This window comes from Syngnathus acus, chromosome 19 (genome assembly GCF_901709675.1).
Source record: "Syngnathus acus chromosome 19, fSynAcu1.2, whole genome shotgun sequence".
Taxonomy (NCBI): Eukaryota; Metazoa; Chordata; class Actinopteri; order Syngnathiformes; family Syngnathidae; genus Syngnathus; species Syngnathus acus.
The window spans coordinates 4,490,966-4,508,999 of NC_051103.1; the positions used below are offsets into that span (position 1 = coordinate 4,490,966).

The 18,034-nt window shown below is 45.8% G+C and overlaps 4 protein-coding genes across 6 annotated transcripts; all 4 read left to right on the forward strand.

Annotated features, from left to right (window-relative positions):
• Positions 1-125: 125 nt before the first annotated feature.
• On the forward strand, positions 126-3,341 carry hoxb6b (homeobox B6b). Of its 2 annotated transcripts, XM_037277969.1 has the most exons (3): positions 126-414; positions 1,646-2,054; positions 2,735-3,341. In XM_037277969.1, exons 1-3 carry the CDS (start codon positions 319-321, stop codon positions 2,995-2,997), a joined length of 768 nt encoding a protein of 255 aa, XP_037133864.1. In that variant the 5' UTR covers positions 126-318; the 3' UTR covers positions 2,998-3,341. The 2 variants fall into 2 exon arrangements, with proteins under 2 accessions (XP_037133864.1, XP_037133865.1); XM_037277970.1 differs by lacking the exon at positions 126-414 and having other exon boundaries at positions 424-2,054.
• A 315-nt stretch (positions 3,342-3,656) lies between these two features.
• Positions 3,657-5,295, forward strand: hoxb5b (homeobox B5b). Its single transcript, XM_037277957.1, has 2 exons — positions 3,657-4,428; positions 4,494-5,295. Exons 1-2 carry the CDS (start codon positions 3,828-3,830, stop codon positions 4,739-4,741), a joined length of 849 nt encoding a protein of 282 aa, XP_037133852.1. The 5' UTR covers positions 3,657-3,827; the 3' UTR covers positions 4,742-5,295.
• Positions 5,296-9,989: 4,694 nt separating this feature from the next.
• Positions 9,990-11,401, forward strand: LOC119138160 (homeobox protein Hox-D3-like). The gene is made up of 2 exons (XM_037277973.1): positions 9,990-10,248; positions 10,323-11,401. Exons 1-2 carry the CDS (start codon positions 10,071-10,073, stop codon positions 10,835-10,837), a joined length of 693 nt encoding a protein of 230 aa, XP_037133868.1. The 5' UTR covers positions 9,990-10,070; the 3' UTR covers positions 10,838-11,401.
• A 338-nt stretch (positions 11,402-11,739) lies between these two features.
• Positions 11,740-13,116, forward strand: LOC119138154 (homeobox protein Hox-B1b-like). Of its 2 annotated transcripts, none has more exons than XM_037277962.1 (2): positions 11,740-12,423; positions 12,554-13,116. In XM_037277962.1, the coding sequence occupies exons 1-2, from the start codon at positions 11,946-11,948 to the stop codon at positions 12,862-12,864; spliced, it is 789 nt and encodes a 262-aa protein (XP_037133857.1). In that variant the 5' UTR covers positions 11,740-11,945; the 3' UTR covers positions 12,865-13,116. The 2 variants fall into 2 exon arrangements, with proteins under 2 accessions (XP_037133857.1, XP_037133858.1); XM_037277963.1 differs by having other exon boundaries at positions 11,746-12,423; positions 12,557-13,116.
• The last annotated feature ends 4,918 nt before the right edge of the window (positions 13,117-18,034 follow it).

Sequence of the window (18,034 nt, forward strand, 5' to 3'; positions counted from 1 at the left end):
TTGGAGGAGGCTCAAAATGGCGCACATAAAAGGGCTGCACTTTATGAAAATTTACAACTTTGCCGTTGCAAGTTTTACGACTGGGGCGGCTCGGTGATTGGCTAGCGGGGATCATGTGCGCGACCAGAATGACAACTTCTTGTTCCCCAACAGCTCGTCGTGCAGCTGCTTTTTGCTTCTTATACAACCGCACTCTATTGCAAATTTGCAGCCGCTTTTTTATTATTATTATTTTTTTGCATGGGAGGAAATTGGGTCAAAGGATTTGGGCCCAGAAGTGGACCGTGGGTTTTATTCTGAGGATATACGAGTGGAGTCATGGCGGCGGCCTGCACAAGGTGGGATTCTACTGGACTTTCTCGGGGAGACTGGATCCGTGTTGTTTGGGGGCACACGATGGCACGGTTGACTGAGGTAAGGCCGCCATGTTGGCAGCAGGGAGTCCTGCATGCGTGTCCGTGGCTTATTGTTTGGTTGCAGTATGTCAAAAAAGCAGTGGCTTGTTTTTAACATGACGCGTGCACGCGCAGCCCGAGGGTTTGCAGGTTAGGCGAGCACGCGCAGGTCCATTTTGTTAATGAGGTTCGAGTTCGGGATGGGAGACTGAGTGCTGGTTGCGTTCATAAACAAATTTAAAAAAGCAACCCTTCAAGAAGCTTTGTTGTCGATTTTGTAAAAATGTAAAAGGAAATATCCTAATCGTTTTGTTAGGATGAGGTTAAAAATGTGGCGTTGTAACATAAAAATTGAAGCAAAAAAAAAAAGAAAATGTAAAGTGAGGACACTTCTTGAATCATTAAAATAACAAATCATGAACAAGAATATATATGAAGCTTGATTGTTGTCGTTCTGCAGTCGCCATCTTGGCCTGCAGTGCCCTGCACAGTAAATTGATGTGAATTAATTCTTATAACAGAACAGTGTTGATTTTTTTTCAAATGCTGCCTCGTTATAATCATTTGTGTTGTCTTGTTAAATATTCTACACGACTCTGAATTTATGCTGCATTCTGGATTTGCATTTTTGCTTGGGAAAAAAAAATGTCAGCAATGCACGATGAATTGAAGTGTAAACATCACAATATTCATTTAAGGAAGCAATTGATGATCATTGAAGCAATCTGGCCTCATTGATCAGGGGAAAGAAAAACATCAAAACAATCACGTTGTCGCTAATGATGTCATTGATCGGCGTGCCGTCAAAAACGTGATTGGGATGATTGGCGTGCTGAGTGATGATTTGCTGGTGATAATTTGGACGGAATTTTGGAATTCAACGCGTGATGATGACGACGATCCACGCTAACGATCGTGCTTTTTCCACGCACTTGATTTGGAGGCACCCGGGACACTGTGCGCGCAACAACCCCCCCCCCCCCCCCCCAAACGGGCGCAGCCGTGCACGCGCGGACGTCGGTGATTGGCCAGAGGTGGATCAGATGGTACATTTCCCCTCTGTGTTCAGTGGCACCTCACAACCACCCCCCTCCTCTCAGCAAAAGGCAAATCTCCGATAAAGTAATGGCAAAAGCACTTGGACTATAAAAGACAACAAATCATTTTCCTCCGGAGTGCGCCCCGTTGTCCACCCAATGAGTTCCTATTTTGTCAACTCAACTTTCCCCGTGTCTCTATCGGGAGGACAGGACTCTCTCCTGGGCCAGATCCCCCTCTACACGTCGGGATACAGCGACCCGCTGAGGCACTACTCCGGCGCGGCCACCTATGGAGGCGCCGCCGCCGCGGCCGCTGCCGCCGTGCAGGACAAGGTCTACCCGGCCTCCTACTACCAGCAGACGGCCATCTACGGCCGGGCCGCCGGCGGGGGTGCGTGCGACTTCAACCCGGCGGGGGGGTTCTATAAGGACGCCGAGGGGTCGTGCGCCTTCTCCGGTCGCGACGACGCGCCGCAGCCGCCGCCGCTTTTTGGAGCTCAGGAGCACGGGCAGCGCAAAGGCGAGTGCTTGGGGGATCAGGGCGCGGGCATGAGCGTGGACGACAAGTCCTCCGCGCTCATCTACCCGTGGATGCAGAGGATGAACGCCTGCTCGGTCGGTGAGTGCATGGCACGCACGCACGCATGCACGCACACGCTCCCACGCGCGTCTTTTGCACGTTTGCGTCTCTTTTGCGTTGCGCGCTGACACACGCGCACAAGCACACGGGCCTGCTAGACACAAACAAACAGCTGTCGCGACTACTACGAAAAGTAAAAAAAAAAAAAAAAGAAAAAAGGAGTAGACGGTAACATGAAACTACAGCGCGTAAAATTTCTTTTCGGGTTTGGACTGCAACTCTGTCCATCAACACACATAGACTATGATGCCATCTTTACTAACATGCATGCAAATATAATGTATTTTTAAAATAGAGAAATTAAGAATTAAACGAACAAGAAGTGCGTGTGTGTGTGTGTGTGTGTGAGTGTGTGTGTGTGTGTGTGTGTGTGTTTATAAAATGGATGCAGCAGCATCAGGCATGCGCACTAACACACATTTGCCTGACGTTGCAAATATGCAGGTATACAGAAACATTTTATTAACCTCGACATAATTTAATGCTAAATGTTATCGACTGTGAGTTATTAGATTTGATCTAGTTTATATATGCATCTATTTATTTTAAAAATGGAAGGCTAAATAAACAAAATCCTACGTGCGTCACCGGCAAATCTCGTTGCTATTTCTGCACGACCAAAACGGAGCACAACATGACCCAAACGTGCGTGTGTGCAGGCCCGTTCGGCACCAGCGGTCGCAGGGGCCGCCAGACGTACACCCGCTACCAGACGCTGGAGCTGGAGAAGGAGTTCCACTTCAACCGCTACCTGACGCGCAGGCGCCGGATAGAGATCTCGCACGCGCTGTGCCTGACCGAGAGACAGATCAAAATCTGGTTCCAGAACCGCAGGATGAAGTGGAAGAAGGAGAACAAGCTTCTCAACCCGCCAAAGACGCCCGATGAGGAGGAGGAGGAGCAGGCGGAGAAGAAGAGTTAAAAAAAAGGACACTCGACGTGTACAAAACATGCTGTAGATATTATTCATGTGTGGCGTGCTATCTCCTAGAGCTGCTTTTAGATCTCTCTCTTTGTGCTGTGTCTTGATTTAGAGACTATGCAAACATGTACAGAAATTTGTAGTGCTTTTGGACCATGTCGTTCCTCGTATACGTCCTGTTGTAGGCCTCTGTGCACGTGTTGTACTTGTTCTTCCAGCTTGTACATAAAAATGTCAGCTTTATATATCACGATGTCATTATTTATTGCTGTAACGTGTTTGATGCAATATTTTGTTCAGGAAAAATTGTATATAGAAAATAAAATGCCTTTTGATGTATAACCGAAAGCCTGATGATGTTTTTTTGTTTTGTTTGATTATAAATATTAAATATGACAAAACGCGTGTAAGGATTGAAACAATCGAGGGATTGTGTCAAATCCGTCTAAGGATGACGGATGACTGTCGAGGCCCCCGTGACGAGTCGGAGGTCGCTTCTCTATTCAGCCACAAGATGGCGCCCTCGCCCCGCGCGGCTTTGCCGGTGCGCGCGGCGGGGAGGCACCATTGACTGGAGCCTAACGACCATTATTTCGTCATCATTTGTAAGCGGCGAGCATGAATTACCTCTTGAAGTCATCAGTGAGGATTTACGACTGGTCAACAAAGGCACGTGATTCCCGAGCGCGCTCCCATATTTGGCGGCATACCTGGCAAAGTACAGTAGGGCTTCATTGCTTATAATTCATGATTGCGTCCATAAATCGTGCAAGCACACAAGGATTATAGCGACAAAGATCTACAAATCGAGGCTTTAAAAAAGCAAGCAAATGAGCTCGTACTTTGTAAACTCGTTCTCAGGGCGCTACCCAAATGGCTCCGACTATCAGTTACTAAATTATGGGACTAACGGCGCAGTGAGCGGCTCCTTCAGAGACCCTGGCACCATGCACTCCGGGTCCTTCGGCTACAACTACAATGGCATGGACCTAACCGTGAACCGAGCCAACAGCGGCGGAGGCGCAGGCGGCGGAGGAGGAGGCGGTGGCGGTCACTTCGGGGAGGACGCCCGGGGCTTTGGCTACCGCCAGACGCCCAATTGCTCGCTGTCGTCCCCGGAATCGGTGCAGCCTCCGCCGCCGTCGTGCGCCTCCGCCGGGCGGGACCTGCGGGAGGTGAAGAGCCCCTCCCCGGCGTGCGAGCGAAGCGCCACTTCGGCGGCCAACAAAAGCAACAACAACGGGGGATTCACGGATATTGAAGACCCCGCGGCCACCGCCGCTGCCACCGACACCGAGGACCGCGGTTCAGGCTCGGGCGCTGCTCAGCGGGCGCAGGAGCCCAGCCACGCCACCTCGTCCGCCCCCGCCGCAAACGAGTGCCACGCGCCGCAGATCTTCCCCTGGATGCGGAAGCTGCACATCAGCCACGGTAAATAAACCTGCCAGGTGTCGCTCGAGTCAAATTCCACTTCGAAATTTTATTTATCCACGCAGATATGACCGGCCCGGACGGCAAGCGCGCCCGGACCGCGTACACCCGCTACCAGACGCTGGAGCTGGAGAAGGAGTTCCACTTCAACCGCTACCTGACGCGGCGGAGGCGGATAGAGATCGCGCACGCGCTATGTCTTTCCGAGAGACAGATCAAAATATGGTTCCAGAACCGCAGGATGAAATGGAAGAAGGACAATAAACTGAAGAGCATGAGCCTGGTGACGGGCGCCAGCGCCTTCCACAACTGAGCCAAGACCGTCGCACATCCGACCCCGCCACGGCCAACCTCTGCAGCCGCTGCAATGGAGGTGAAAGCGTTCTAATAATATTCACAATGATCATCATAATAAGAATAATAAAACGGAGGGTAAAAAAAAAAATACTTGTAACGCTCTGAAGCGCAGCACCTTGCAGCATGCTATTGTTATAGATGACAAAAAAGTGTTCTGTGGTTCTTTTTAGTGGTAGCGTGTAGGTGTCATGTCATATTGATGTAAATATTAATATTTGTCTCTTGGACGTGAGCTCTTTCCTCGAAGTGGAGTGTTTTAAGAAAAAAAGTCATAATAAGAAGAAAAAAAATAAAGCTGCTGCCATTTGAATGTAAACATGGGCCCATTGAGAAGGCTTGTTGTGCATACTCGAATTGTTTAGGCTGTCGGTGTGTGTGTGTGTGTGTGCGTGTGCGCGCGTATGTGTGCGTGATGTCAACTTTGTTTCCTTCTCGCCAACAAGCTTTTTGTATGTAGCTACACGTGAACTCATAGCGCTTGGAAATAAAACTTTCTCTCTCATGCCTGGACTTTTCTGACACTTTTTCTGCCTGGTTGTATTTTAGCCGATAATATTGAACGTTTCTTACCTTGTAGTGGAAAGATGTCCCCGTGGGTGTTTTTTTTCTCCATGTTTTAATCGCCCAAAAACGTCCCCAAAAGAGAAGCAGTGATTGTCTTAAGCGAGTACAAGTAAAAAATCCCTCTTTGCAAAGATTGTAAAGGGCCTATATGACATACAACAGTACGCGGCAAAGTCACGTGAGCTCCATAAAGTTGCTTTTATGGTTTTGGGGAGTAGACAATGTTCAATATAATTCACGGGGGCTTGAATGAGAGTGACGGCTTAACGGCGTGCAGGGGACCGAGCTCGCGCGGACGCTCATATATGTGGACCCTCAATGTTTCAATAAAAGTATCGAGAGGGCCCGCGTTTTTATTGCCTTTTAATCGCATTTTATTCTATTTCACCTTACATCCTGCTTCCGTCCACATTTTACGCAGCTAAATGGCAATTATTTGACTTTTTATTAGACTGACAATATTCCCTTTACATAAAAAATACATTTACACCGTTTTGTTTTGTGCTGTTGCAATTTTTGTGTGTGTGTGTGTGTGTGGAGAACTTGAGCGAGGTTCGGCAGTGATTGATGCCCACCAGGCGAGTCACTGGGCGGCCAAAGGTGGTGCCCGGGCCGCATCCATGCAGGCCTGTTTGTATATTTTTTTCAATCCAAGATAGAAAAGTTCAAAACAGAAAAAGGGAGCTGGACATTTTGCACATATTCATAACAACTATATTAAGTGGCAATTTGGCCTTCCTGTAATGACTATTGCATATTGATAGGGGTAATGTGGACCCGGATATTATGCATTATTCATGACGACGGGATCATCCGGGGGTCAGGAGACCAAATGGAGGCTGACATGTTTTGCACTGTCACTGTGCAAAACAATATTTAAAATCATTATTACAATTATTATTATTACATTGATATGTAACGTATATAGAACAGAATAAAAAATGTGGGAAAATACTTTATCCCTCAGAAAAAACAAATGTTAATATTTAAAGCCTATATTGACAAATAGGCCTTCCTAATCATTTGACCATTTCCACATAATAATTAATTATGATTGAATCCTTTCGAGCCTCGACTGAATAATTTGCATTCTATTCATTATGACACTATGAAAATAAACGAAACGTGCTTGAAATGTATTAATTGGCCCGAAAGGAGACGTCAGGTGTGGTGTAATGAGACCTTACTGACAGCAGAGGGCGCCTTAGACCGGCCTGCAGGATGATGGATGTTTTCTTTTTTCCTCTTTTTTTTTTTCTCTTCTTGGTCCGGGTTCTTATCTTGGCCAGGAAAAGGGGGAGGAAAGGTGGTGTGGGGGTCATGTAGGTTAGAGAAGCCAAGGGTTTCTTTTGTATTAACATTTGGATCCCTTTTTCTGTCGAAGCAGAAAAAAAGAACTGATAGGTCAAAATTAATCAGTTATGGGTCAAAAATGGGACCGACAGCTACTTAAGTCAATTTGACATGATTTTATAAATATATTTTTTTTAATAGGCATTTGCGAAAAGTGTGTGTCATAACTCAACTGTATTTCTAGAGCACTCTAAAGCAATCACGAAAGAAAAGAAGCACAAGAAAAAAATTCCCACATGATTCCATCAACAAAAATTATAAATCCAAACCATATTTCCACTGCATTTAAAACACATTTCAATGAATCGGCACACATCCTAGAATCGATTCAATAATTTGGCCTCTGATAATATTGGAATTCGGAACACTGAGAAATTATTTTTGTAGGGGATGAGGGAGCACAATGGGATATAATTTTCAGCATTCATAATGGCAATTTCACTTTTGTTTGGGTTTTGCAAATGTGCCACATCACAAAGCTTTGGGATCAACTCAGAGATTTTACAATTGTCTGGTGCACACACTTGCGGCAAACATTTTCCCCAAATGCTCCCTGTAGGAATTAATTACACCAAATCGACTATTCATGGAGCAATTGAAAGCCTTGTAATTACAAAAATGTGTGTTAAATATCAAGTTATGCTTTCCTCTGTCTTCAATTTTGTCTTGTTTACACAAGTAGGCTACATCTTGTTAGCATGAAATGTGATATTTTATATAACGTTTTAAGTGATGACCTCGAGAAGTTTCAAATAGGAGGAGGAATGAAAGTGCTTCAATGTATTTGCATGCAATCTTTAGAAAGTCTTCAAATATTTATTGCTGGTCATTATGCTAATTGGCGTTTGAGAAGCACCATATATATTTTTGGGGAATGGCAGCCTTGCCTCCTGTGTTGTGCAGAAGATGGCGTGTGTGAAAGTTGCCTTGAATGGAGGCCATTGTTCGGCGCATCATTTGTCACCTCCTCCATTCACGTCTGCACTCCACACGAGGAGTCCGAGTGCGCTGGGGACACTCAAATGAGAGAACCAAAATAATAGAAGCAAATAAACATACTGTTTGAATAGTCAATCAAATATTTTGATCGGTGTGAAAGTCAATATATTAATCATATATTAATTTGTGATTATAATTTTTTGTGTGAACTTGTTAATATAATTCATTCTATTGGAACTTCTTTGTGGTATGAAATATGTTTCACAACGATTTGTTTTTCCATATATCACAAGTGTTTTATGGTTTGTTTGTTTGCCTATGAGTGTGGTCTCAAATGAGATGACCTGAGAAGCAATAAATCTAATCACGTGACTCCTGGAGGTCCTTGGAGGGGCGCTTGTTCATTATCTGACGTCATACTTGCCACTGAGATTAAAATTGTCTTTAAAAAAAAAACACGTGTCCTGTTTTTTTAAATGACAATTGAGTTATTATTCCATGGGCAGGTCACACTTCACTGATGAAAGCGACTCGTTGGTGTCAATTAGTTAAAAATTACCTCGACCAGCCAATCACATCCATCGACATGCCCAGCGTGAAGACGAGCAGTCAAAAGTGTCTCAAATCGATGCTTGCGTCACTAAAGCGCGTCCAGGCCTCTTTTCATCTTCCATCCGTGCATGTCAGGTATCATTTTTCATTTTATTATTATAAATGGGCAAATATTTGATGAGGTCAACGCTAAATATTTTTGAGAGAAGTGCAGGTTGTGCTTATCTAAAGCCACTTAAATAACAAAACAGTCCATCGTGATGCTGTTTAATATCCACAAAGAGGCCATTGGGCGTTCATGACAGAAAAAGCTTCATCTTATCATTGCTATCACGGGCTACATTAGCTCGCTCGCATGCATGATGACCACAAACGTTTTATTCGTTCTTCTCCCCGTCTCGTCAAACACGCACGCGCAACGCTCACGCGCAGACAGTGTGTGTGTGTGCTGCACAAATACTGTCCAGTCCGTTTGCATGCACGCAAACGACCACAAATGCAGGCATCAGATTCCACCCTCGCTGCTGGATTATTTGAATTTTATCGTTTAAAATAATCAGAAGTGTAAAGGAAGAGGGACGCGTCGTTGTTTGGTGCGCGCGCGGGGATGAATGGAGCTTTCCGAGGTAAGGCGGCCGCATGCAGACGCGCTGATGTGTCTTTATGATTTACGAGCTTGACTCGAGGCTGCTCGGTTCAAGCAGAGTTCATAAAGCTGCATGCCTCCACACTTCTTCTTCTCTTCGTCTTTGGCTGCTGCTTCATCTCATTAAGAAGACAGTGGCAATGCATGCAAAAATACATTTTGTTTTTTATCCGTTCTAGATTGGAACAAAAACTGCTCCGCACAATGGGCTCTTGTTGAAGGTTATCATTTCGATAAATAACACTTCGATAAATAACGCATTATTATTACGTCATTAAAATGTGATTCTTTTATTTTATAGGCACATAATGGAACAAAAGGCAGAAAACAAAACGATTTAATGTTGTCGTTTTTTTTTCAGTGGGTTCATTTCTTGGCATCTTGACAAGCGTTTATTTTTTTCTGAACCGAACAAAAATGATTTGTATTTTGAAAGATGCACTTTGAATCATTATTTATTTGTAAATTTATTGAACAGGGACAAAGCACATTGATAAATACTGCCGTTAGTGCGCCAGAATAATGCAGCCGGGCAATTTAGCATCATTTTCTTTCTGAGAAAAACCCCCCCGAACATAAACAAAATACAAAATTCTTTGCAAATATACAGGACAACAATGAACATTAAAAATGACCTCTATAAAATAAGTATACTTCCATGGTTGAGTCAAATGTGAAAATGTATTCCACTGTGGGCCATGCCAAGAATAAACATTTAATATATTTTAGGATATTTTAAAACAAGCATGTTAAAAAAAAACATATGTACCTTTAAAATTGCTGAATTAAACTCAATTAGGCTTTGTAAAAAGTAACGTTTTAACTCATATTGAGTTACCCGTGTTTACCCAGTTCGACTGCACAAAAAGTAACATTTTAAATGACCCATATTGGCTAAACATATTGTTTTTGTTGTAGCCATTTATACTTGAGAAACTTTTAAATAACCCATGTTAGATGTCTTTGCACATATTTTTTCATGAAACCTACTGTTGTTTATTTAAACCAGCAGTTTTAAGGTTGTATTTGTAAACTTATGTCCCAGCCTGTAGTAATATCGTGCAGCTTGTGTGCAGGCTATTCATGTCAGCACACTATTGAGTTGATAAGATGGATCATTTGGTCTCCTCCCTGATTCTGCCTTCTTTCAGGCTCTCTGCAAAGCTGCCATGTGACATTTTGGCTGCCGGAGCCTCGTCACAAGGTCAAAGGGCCTCTCTGTGTGCGTGTCATGGAGAGCAGCCAGCAGCAAAGACAGAAGCAGCAGCAGCAGCAAAGCTTCTCGTTGCGTGCTGCCTTTGCTTGCAGCAAGCAATCAGTGGAGCACAAGTTTGCCGCAAGTAAAAGCATTTTCCCCTGGATGAAAGAATCCAGACAAGCCAAGCACAAACCCGACAGGAGACGTACAGGTTGGTTATTCACAACAAAATGCAAAGAGCTGCATACAAAGAATAAATCTGACTTTGCATTGTTGGTCTGGCAGACCTTGGAAGTCCCACCAGCACCAGCGACTCTCCCAGCTCCAGCACGCCGGCGTGCAAGCGCACTCGCACGACGTACACCAGCGCACAGCTGGTGGAGCTGGAGAAGGAGTTCCACTTTAGTCACTACCTCTGCAGGCCACGCCGGCTGGAGATGGCCGGCCTGCTCAACCTGGAGGAGCGGCAGATTAAGATCTGGTTCCAGAACCGCCGGATGAAGCAGAAGAAGGACGAGAGGCTCCTCCAGCAACAACACGCCTCCGCCTCGCCCTCCTCACCCGGCTCATCGCCCTCCGCCTCGGGCAGCCCCACTCTGTCCAGCCTGGGCTACGTGCACTTGGGCGGGGACTACCAGTCGACCTCACTTCGGCTGGAGTCCCAGCAGCAGTGGTACGAATATCCCGCACACTACGACACGCATAGCACCGCTCAGGCGCAGAACCCAAATGAAGATTTTCATTATTCGTGCAGCCCTCATGACAGAATCATGCACGCTCCAAAACTCACGCATTTGTAATTGTACTTCCATATACATGCATGCACTTTTAATATTAGCTATTATTGTAGCAGCATTAGACATGGATGGGGCAATTATCAATGTGATACAAGAACGAGCCCCCCCCCTCTAGTGGTAAGCAAAAGACTCACCAATTCAGTTGTATTTAACTTATTTAGTGTAACACATTTGCATTAAAGCTTTAATTTATTTTTGGTACAATTTGCATTCAAATTACTTGCAATACATTTAAATGAAATCAGTTTAGCTGCATTTTTTTTCCTATTTTAAGCTCTCTGTCAAAGTTCAAACTGCATAATGTGTGGCTTTCAATAATATTAAACATACTTGTCACTTTTTAAAAGAACACTTAGGCCCACTACACAACTGTATTTAAATGGTGGCCATGATAACGATTGGAATTTATTTACTCTGACATATTTCATTAATAAAAGTAAGAGGATTAAAATTCGTTTTTAAAAAAAATTATTCACATTACCACTTAATTACAAGGCTTTAAAAAAAAAAAGTCAGTATGTGATAAGAATACATTTGACATGTGAGAAGAGTGTCATTGTTCTTGTGAGGGTCACAGAAGCTGTCTTCTTTTTTTTAAGAGCTCATGATGGATCACTGCGCTCTCATGGCACAGTCAGTCCAAAAAAAGGAATTTGTCCCTACAAAACATTTCTTCCCATATAAAATTGCATTTTAAACATATTGCATTTTCCTGACAGATAAAAAAAAGATAAAAGGCCACACTTAATGTGACTTTTACCAATCGCGTTGTTGCGATTTAGAATGATTATTATTCAGATATTTTGAAGTCATGCACGAAGCTCATTAAGAATTTTAGAGGGGCAATTACTTGTCATTGCGCCTCGACGTTTGTGTTCTTATCAGATGGATGAGCGCGTTTGATTGAAGCGTTTGTCATGGAAATGCGAGCCGCTTGATGGACGAGCGCGTCGGACGTGACAGAGAAGCCGCTGGGCCGCGCTATTGGCCCTCCGCGGATCACGTGGTGTGTCAGGAAGGTGATATGAGGGGTAGAGGGCACTTTTTACAGCTTTGACATACTACCTCGGGGTTTGGGCGATTAATGACTCCTCTGGCGTGAGCAACCACGATGAATTCCTACCTCGACTACCCGCTTTGTAACCGCGGGCCGAACATTTTCAAGGCCGGCTACCACAACCTCAACCATGGATACGTGACACCCAACGCGGATAGTTACGGTCAGGAGGGCCACCAAAATCTTCCCTTGAACCAGCACCACCAGGTCAACCTAGACCTGCAGTACGCGCCACCGCCGCCGGGAAACTCGCTCTACGGGTCCCCTGTGGAGTATGGACACCAGTACGGCCTGGCTCCCGAGCAGGACCGGGGCTACATGTCGCCTCTCGGAACCAACATGCCGCCTTACACCGGGGACAGGTGCAGCGGAGCACAGTACGTGCAATACGGCGGCGCGGAGCAGAGGCAACCGGAGTATCCTCCAGAAAGTGGTTACACGGCCCAGCACAAGGACAGCGACGCAGAACACGTAGAGGAAACTTCCAAAACTTTTGACTGGATGAAAGTGAAGAGGAATCCTCCGAGAACTGGTGAGGCGAAGCGATGCGTAAAAAGTTCACATGCAAACTAAAAAAATTCGTCCACCTTTCATTCATTCATAAAAAAAAAAAAAGTTTCACGTCTTCCATTCCATCCATCTCTTCTCCCTCTTGCTCCCAGCAGCGGTTCTGTCCGAATTTGGTGTCCCGGGCCAGCACAACGTGATCCGCACTAACTTCACCACAAAGCAGCTGACCGAGCTCGAGAAAGAGTTCCACTTCAATAAGTACTTGACGCGCGCACGGCGGGTGGAGGTGGCCGCCAGTTTGGAGCTCAACGAGACGCAGGTGAAGATATGGTTCCAGAACCGGCGCATGAAGCAGAAGAAGCGCGACAAACTGGGCTGCGTGGCGGGCGGTGGGCCCGCGGAGAAGCTCCCGGGGCCTGACACCCCTCCAGCACCGCCCCCCAAGACCAGGCCAACAGAATGAACTAAAAATACGCGTGAAGGATTCCAAAATTGGTAATCGAATGCACGTGGACTTGCGGAATTTCAGGGTATACTGCAAACTGCGATTTTTTTTCTTGCTTTTTAAAACTTAAAAAAAGTTTTGTGTATGTTTATGTCCAAGCACTGAGCTGCTCAGTGTCACTGTTTGCACTATTTATTTGACAGGGTATTTTACAACCAGAGAATTTAGATGAATAAAGATTATCAATTTAAAAAAACGAAACATTGACATTCCTATTGTGTTGAAAAAAGAAACAAATTCACATTTGTTGAAATTTTGAGTTCAACCAACATTGTATAAGTCGAGTTGGCAAAAATGTGGTGGTCTATATTTATTCCCCTCTTGCATAATGTGACAAGAGGAATCTTTCACAACTCACAGGGTGGTTCCTGGTGACCTCTTCACCTCCAAATACCTCCAGGGGCTCTAAACATGACAACAAACTGCAGGGTGCATGCAGGTCTCCATTTTTGTTATCCAAATCCTGCACTCGATCGTCAAATTATTATCAAAATAAAGCAGTACAAATGGATATATTTTTAAGGAACCTATCATCTCAGTTTTCGGACCTTATTTACGCGTCATTGAGCGTGATGGCAAAGGAGGGGGTAGTGAGTTTCAATATTTGCACTGGGTGTTGGGTTTGTGCACAAACAGCCACACGCTCATACTGGCCCGGCAGCACCGGCCTGTCGGCGGCCTTCTTTGCTAACGCACGAGGTTCACGCAGAGTTCAGCCACAAATGAATGCAGAGTCAATCTGTCAGGACACCAGGGTGGCTGCAGGCCCTCTCTCGCGGCTTTAGAATTTGAGGGATCTCTCGTCAAAGTTTCGCATAAACACGGAAATTAGCGACCGCGTGAAGTATAACAACTGGATTTAATTAGATTTAAGGTGGAATTTAGGGCAATGGGATGGGAAAAGGAAATTGACTTACGTTTTTTTGTACTGTCAAGGAAATTGAGCTTATCTAGTACATTTGTAGTTTATAAGCTGTTTCAGATGAGTCACAAGGCCAAGTACCGTGCTGGTGGGTATCATCAATACGGGTCACGGTGGCACATTGGACAAGAAGGAAGCGGCCGGCCCTGAAGACAAGTGTGGGATTTTATTCCGGAGGTGTGATCCCTGCCATCTCTGTGGGTAATACCTCAACGCTCCCAGCGGGCTTTCCATCTGGACGTGTCAGAGTCGGCGGCTGTGGCCGACGCCGCCGAGACAGATGTTCACCTCGGGTGGGGGGGACTCAGAAGACTTCCTCTGGACAATGCAGGATGAAGTGGGGGAGGGGGGGGGGCACTGTTTAAGAATACTGCAAACAAATGTTATGGACCGGGTAATGGAAATTAGCGACGGCGCTCGATACCATTATTTCAGACCGATGCCATGAATAACAATATGAAGCGCGACATAGCTGATTTGATATCTGCCATATCTCCAGATGACCCCCCCCCCCAAGCTGACTTTGAGGTCAAGCCAGTGCTGTTTGTACCCCATGCTGCTCGCAGTTGTTGCCGGCTCTTTTACAAGTCTATTGCCGGGCTCACTTCCTTGGGTTTCTACCAGTTCCTCTGTCGCACGTCACCCGGCAGGGACCCCCTGCTTCAAAGGACCAGCCGGGTCCAGTATTCATGGGAGAACCAGGGGGGGGGTTCTCATCTCACAGATGCCTCAGAGGGTCTCGTGTTTTTAGGCTAATACGGTCACAGGTGAGCATATATTTGTTTACATGTTCTCAATCGAAACGTGACCATGTTTGACCCAGTTTTTATTAAAATTATTAACTGAAATTGCACAGTGAAGGAAAGCCGCCTCGTTACGATCAGCGCCTTCCCTTCTTCCTTTGTTGTGGAACTGAAGCTCCGTTTAACTCCAGACCCTTCCCCCATCTGTGTCAGGCTCTAATGGATGTGCAAGCCTCAAGGCCCGGCCTCTCGGATCCCCCCAGCGGCCGCATCCTTTCTCCGCACCGTCAGTGTGGTAACTGGGAGAGACAGGTGACTTGGCCATGGTTAACGTCTTAATACTCGCTAGGATTGCCTCCAGGATCCGAGCGGCGAGCCCTAATAGTTTTCCTCCTGTCGAGGCGGCAAGAAAAACAAGACTAGCAAGGAGGCGGAGCAGCGGAGCGGCACCGTGGAGTCGAGTGAGCCTCTCTCCCTCCGTCCAATGGCACGGCTGCTTTAGAGCGCCTCATTGTCAGCTGTGAGTACATGCAAATTACATTTTTTTTTTCTTTTAAACTTCTGAGTTGACTTGGTTGCTTTAGAGCGCCTCATTGTTGTGGCAGCAATTCATTGCTCAGATCTACTATTACAAATAAGCAATAAAGTGAGGCGAGAGAGGCACGTGAGGCGTCAGGATGCAGGAGGATGATCCTTGTGTGGACACTCGTGGAAATTGGAGCGGCTCCTTCCAGAACTCAATCAGTGTCACGTCACATGGTTCAAAGCGGCCAATTCGCTGGCGCCAGCAGGTTGAGAAATGCAAGGTGACAGTTCATTTTACCACTGACAGTGTGTCGGTCTCGCTTGCTGGTTCCCCAGTCAATTCCCAGCGAGGAGTGAAGGTTGCTGGAGACAGACAGCAGCAACCCCCCCCCCCAACACTCCCCCATTCTCTCTCTCCTTCTTCCTCAACGTCATTCCCTCATCGACCTCGCTCTGCTTTGTATTCCAATTAAGTAGACGGGGAGGGAGGCGGCAGGATGGCAAGTGCGGCCAGATACGTTCTCCTGGCGTCCTTCCAGTATCTCAATCCCACTTGTATCAATAGCGTTGGCTCACTTGTTTCAGCGGGATAATTCATGGATTCTTCTGGAGCAACCCGCCTCTAGGGACAATGTCTTGGTGGTGAAAAATAGGCTGCTCTCATGCATACATACATCACATGTAATGGAGGTATGTCATCACTCAGTGAGCGAGCTGCAATCGCTATGCTTAGCGGACACCTCAAATAATGCTGGATTAATATTTGCACATGGCTCATATATTCTACAATAATACAATCTCCTCACCCTATACGGCGAGGAACGCTAGCGTTAGCTCTTATTGTCTTTTGTGTCCTCAATCTGTCATCGCTTTGGAAAAAAAAAAAAAATCCCCTTAGCACTGACGTGTGTGAGCGATGGGTGGGTTGGGAATACAAGTATTGTGAGGAAATACGAAAACAAACTGCTTCTTTTTATCTCCTCTGGCAGCACAAACATTTGGCGGCGACCCTCGGAAGTGTCGGACGGAGCGCCTCGCTGATTAGGGTTTGGATTTAAAGGGCGGCAATTGGCCATCAGGGTCAGCGAGGACAATTGGTGATATAGCCCCAATACAGGAACTTCACCTGAATGCTCGGCGAGTGTGTGTGCGTCACAGACACACACTCCAACACCCCGAGGAACCTCCTGACTCTCTTTCCTGGTGCTATCAGATCAGAAAGACCTGCTGTCCCTCCCCACACTGCAATGCAAATGAAAAGGAATGCGCTGATAAAAGGCCAGATCCCAAAGATGAGAGGGCAGGAGGAGGACAGAGCTGGTGAATCCTAGAAAGGGGGGGGGGGGGTGGCGGGGGTCAAGGGAGCTGGCCAAGGAGTCAGTGTTGGTAGTAGTGGGAGATCATAGCCTCGCTCCCCCTCAGCGCCGTTTGATACAGGGCTTTTGTCGCTCTTTCAGCGGCGCATTGTTGCCTGGTGTAATCCCCGTCGGATTACAAAGGGCTTCCCTTTTCATATGGGGCTGACCCAGCAGGCAGGTGGCTGCGGCTCTGTGGAGCTGTCAAGGGGAGGGAACCTCTTTTCCAAGGGAGGGGACCCCAGTTCCTCTTACCTTCACAGGGGCTTTTTGCTGGGAGGCCAGTCAGGCGCAGGTCAACGTGGGGACAATTCCGACGCGGGACTCAACTCGGCCTGACCCCGCGGCTTCCTGTGGGGACGCGACAGTGGCCGTCATCGAACTGCACTTTGCATGAAAACCACAAACAAAGACACAGAGATAGATGTATGTTATTGGAAGAAAAAAAAAACATTAGCGTTATATGTTAGCGTCATCAGAATAAATTATCTAGTTTGTTTGAACATGTTGGTGTTTTAAGGGTCAGTTTTACACTATACTTCAACTGCTTGAAGCACGCCCATTTTGCATCTTGATTGGAGAACTGTGGTCCCTCTATATCACAGGTGTCAAACATAAGGCCCGGGGGCCAGATACGGCCCACCACATCATTTTGATGTGAATTCTTGAATCTTATGTGGCCCGCAAAGACAAATTGTGCATCAAATTACTAGAATTGCAAATTGTCTTCACTTTTAATAATATATATATATATTTTTTATTATATTTGACCAGTTTTTACTCGTCTGATTTGAAAACGAGTTATTTGTCAGTTTGTTTTGTAGCTTTTACTGTTTATAAAATGAGGTGCTGATACATTTATTTGGGTTGACAGTCATAATGGCCCTCCGAAAGAAGCTATGACTAAAATGCGGCCCGCCAAAAAAATGAGTTTGACACCCCTGCTCTATATCATGGATTTTCACCTATTGCGGAAAGGTCTGGAATACATCCCACGGCTCACTGTTTACATAAAACAAAACACAGAGATGACGCAAGTCGTTACAAACACTGGATTACACAAACAAAAGCCTCAGGACACACCTACTCATTAAAAAGTCAATAAAGGGGTTGGACCAAAACCATCATGACTCTCAATCTTCATTGTTCATTTTATTCAGACAATTGTAGTCTTCCAGTGTTGTGGGAGTAGTTTTGGGATGTTGCTTCTCTGTTCCCAGTGCACAAAGCAAGGAGGAGCAGATGATTAAGTTCCATATTTAAAAAGGAAATTAAAAGCTCGGGCTGAGATGGTGCCGCGAGCCATGTGATTGAGCTGGGGTCATTTGATGGCTTCCCTTGCCGTGCGTCAGTTGTGCTTTGCGATCAATAAAACGATAGGCGAGACCCAGCGTGTGTTCTATTCATTTTACACTCCCTGTTCGCGTTCAAATTGTTTTTGTTCTGTCACACATCTACTGCTGTTATAAATCATTGTTCAGATACTGTGAGGGACCAATTTAGAGAAGCTTGTGTTGTCACAAATATCCTAATTAGTTTCTCAGCCCACATCGGAGAGCCATCATGATGGTCAATATGATGAT

Excerpts from the sequence above, each read along its gene's own strand:
- hoxb6b (XM_037277969.1), top strand. The coding sequence starts at position 319 with ATGGCGGCGGCCTGCACAAGGTGGGATTCTACTGGACTTTCTCGGGGA. Across the intron at positions 415-1,645 it reads CGATGGCACGGTTGACTGAG|GACTCTCTCCTGGGCCAGAT; the intron begins GTAAGGCCGCCA and ends TCGGGAGGACAG. Across the intron at positions 2,055-2,734 it reads GATGAACGCCTGCTCGGTCG|GCCCGTTCGGCACCAGCGGT; the intron begins GTGAGTGCATGG and ends GCGTGTGTGCAG.
- hoxb5b (XM_037277957.1), top strand. The coding sequence starts at position 3,828 with ATGAGCTCGTACTTTGTAAACTCGTTCTCAGGGCGCTACCCAAATGGC. Across the intron at positions 4,429-4,493 it reads GAAGCTGCACATCAGCCACG|ATATGACCGGCCCGGACGGC; the intron begins GTAAATAAACCT and ends TTATCCACGCAG.
- LOC119138160 (XM_037277973.1), top strand. The coding sequence starts at position 10,071 with ATGGAGAGCAGCCAGCAGCAAAGACAGAAGCAGCAGCAGCAGCAAAGC. Across the intron at positions 10,249-10,322 it reads ACCCGACAGGAGACGTACAG|ACCTTGGAAGTCCCACCAGC; the intron begins GTTGGTTATTCA and ends TTGGTCTGGCAG.
- LOC119138154 (XM_037277962.1), top strand. The coding sequence starts at position 11,946 with ATGAATTCCTACCTCGACTACCCGCTTTGTAACCGCGGGCCGAACATT. Across the intron at positions 12,424-12,553 it reads GAGGAATCCTCCGAGAACTG|CAGCGGTTCTGTCCGAATTT; the intron begins GTGAGGCGAAGC and ends TCTTGCTCCCAG.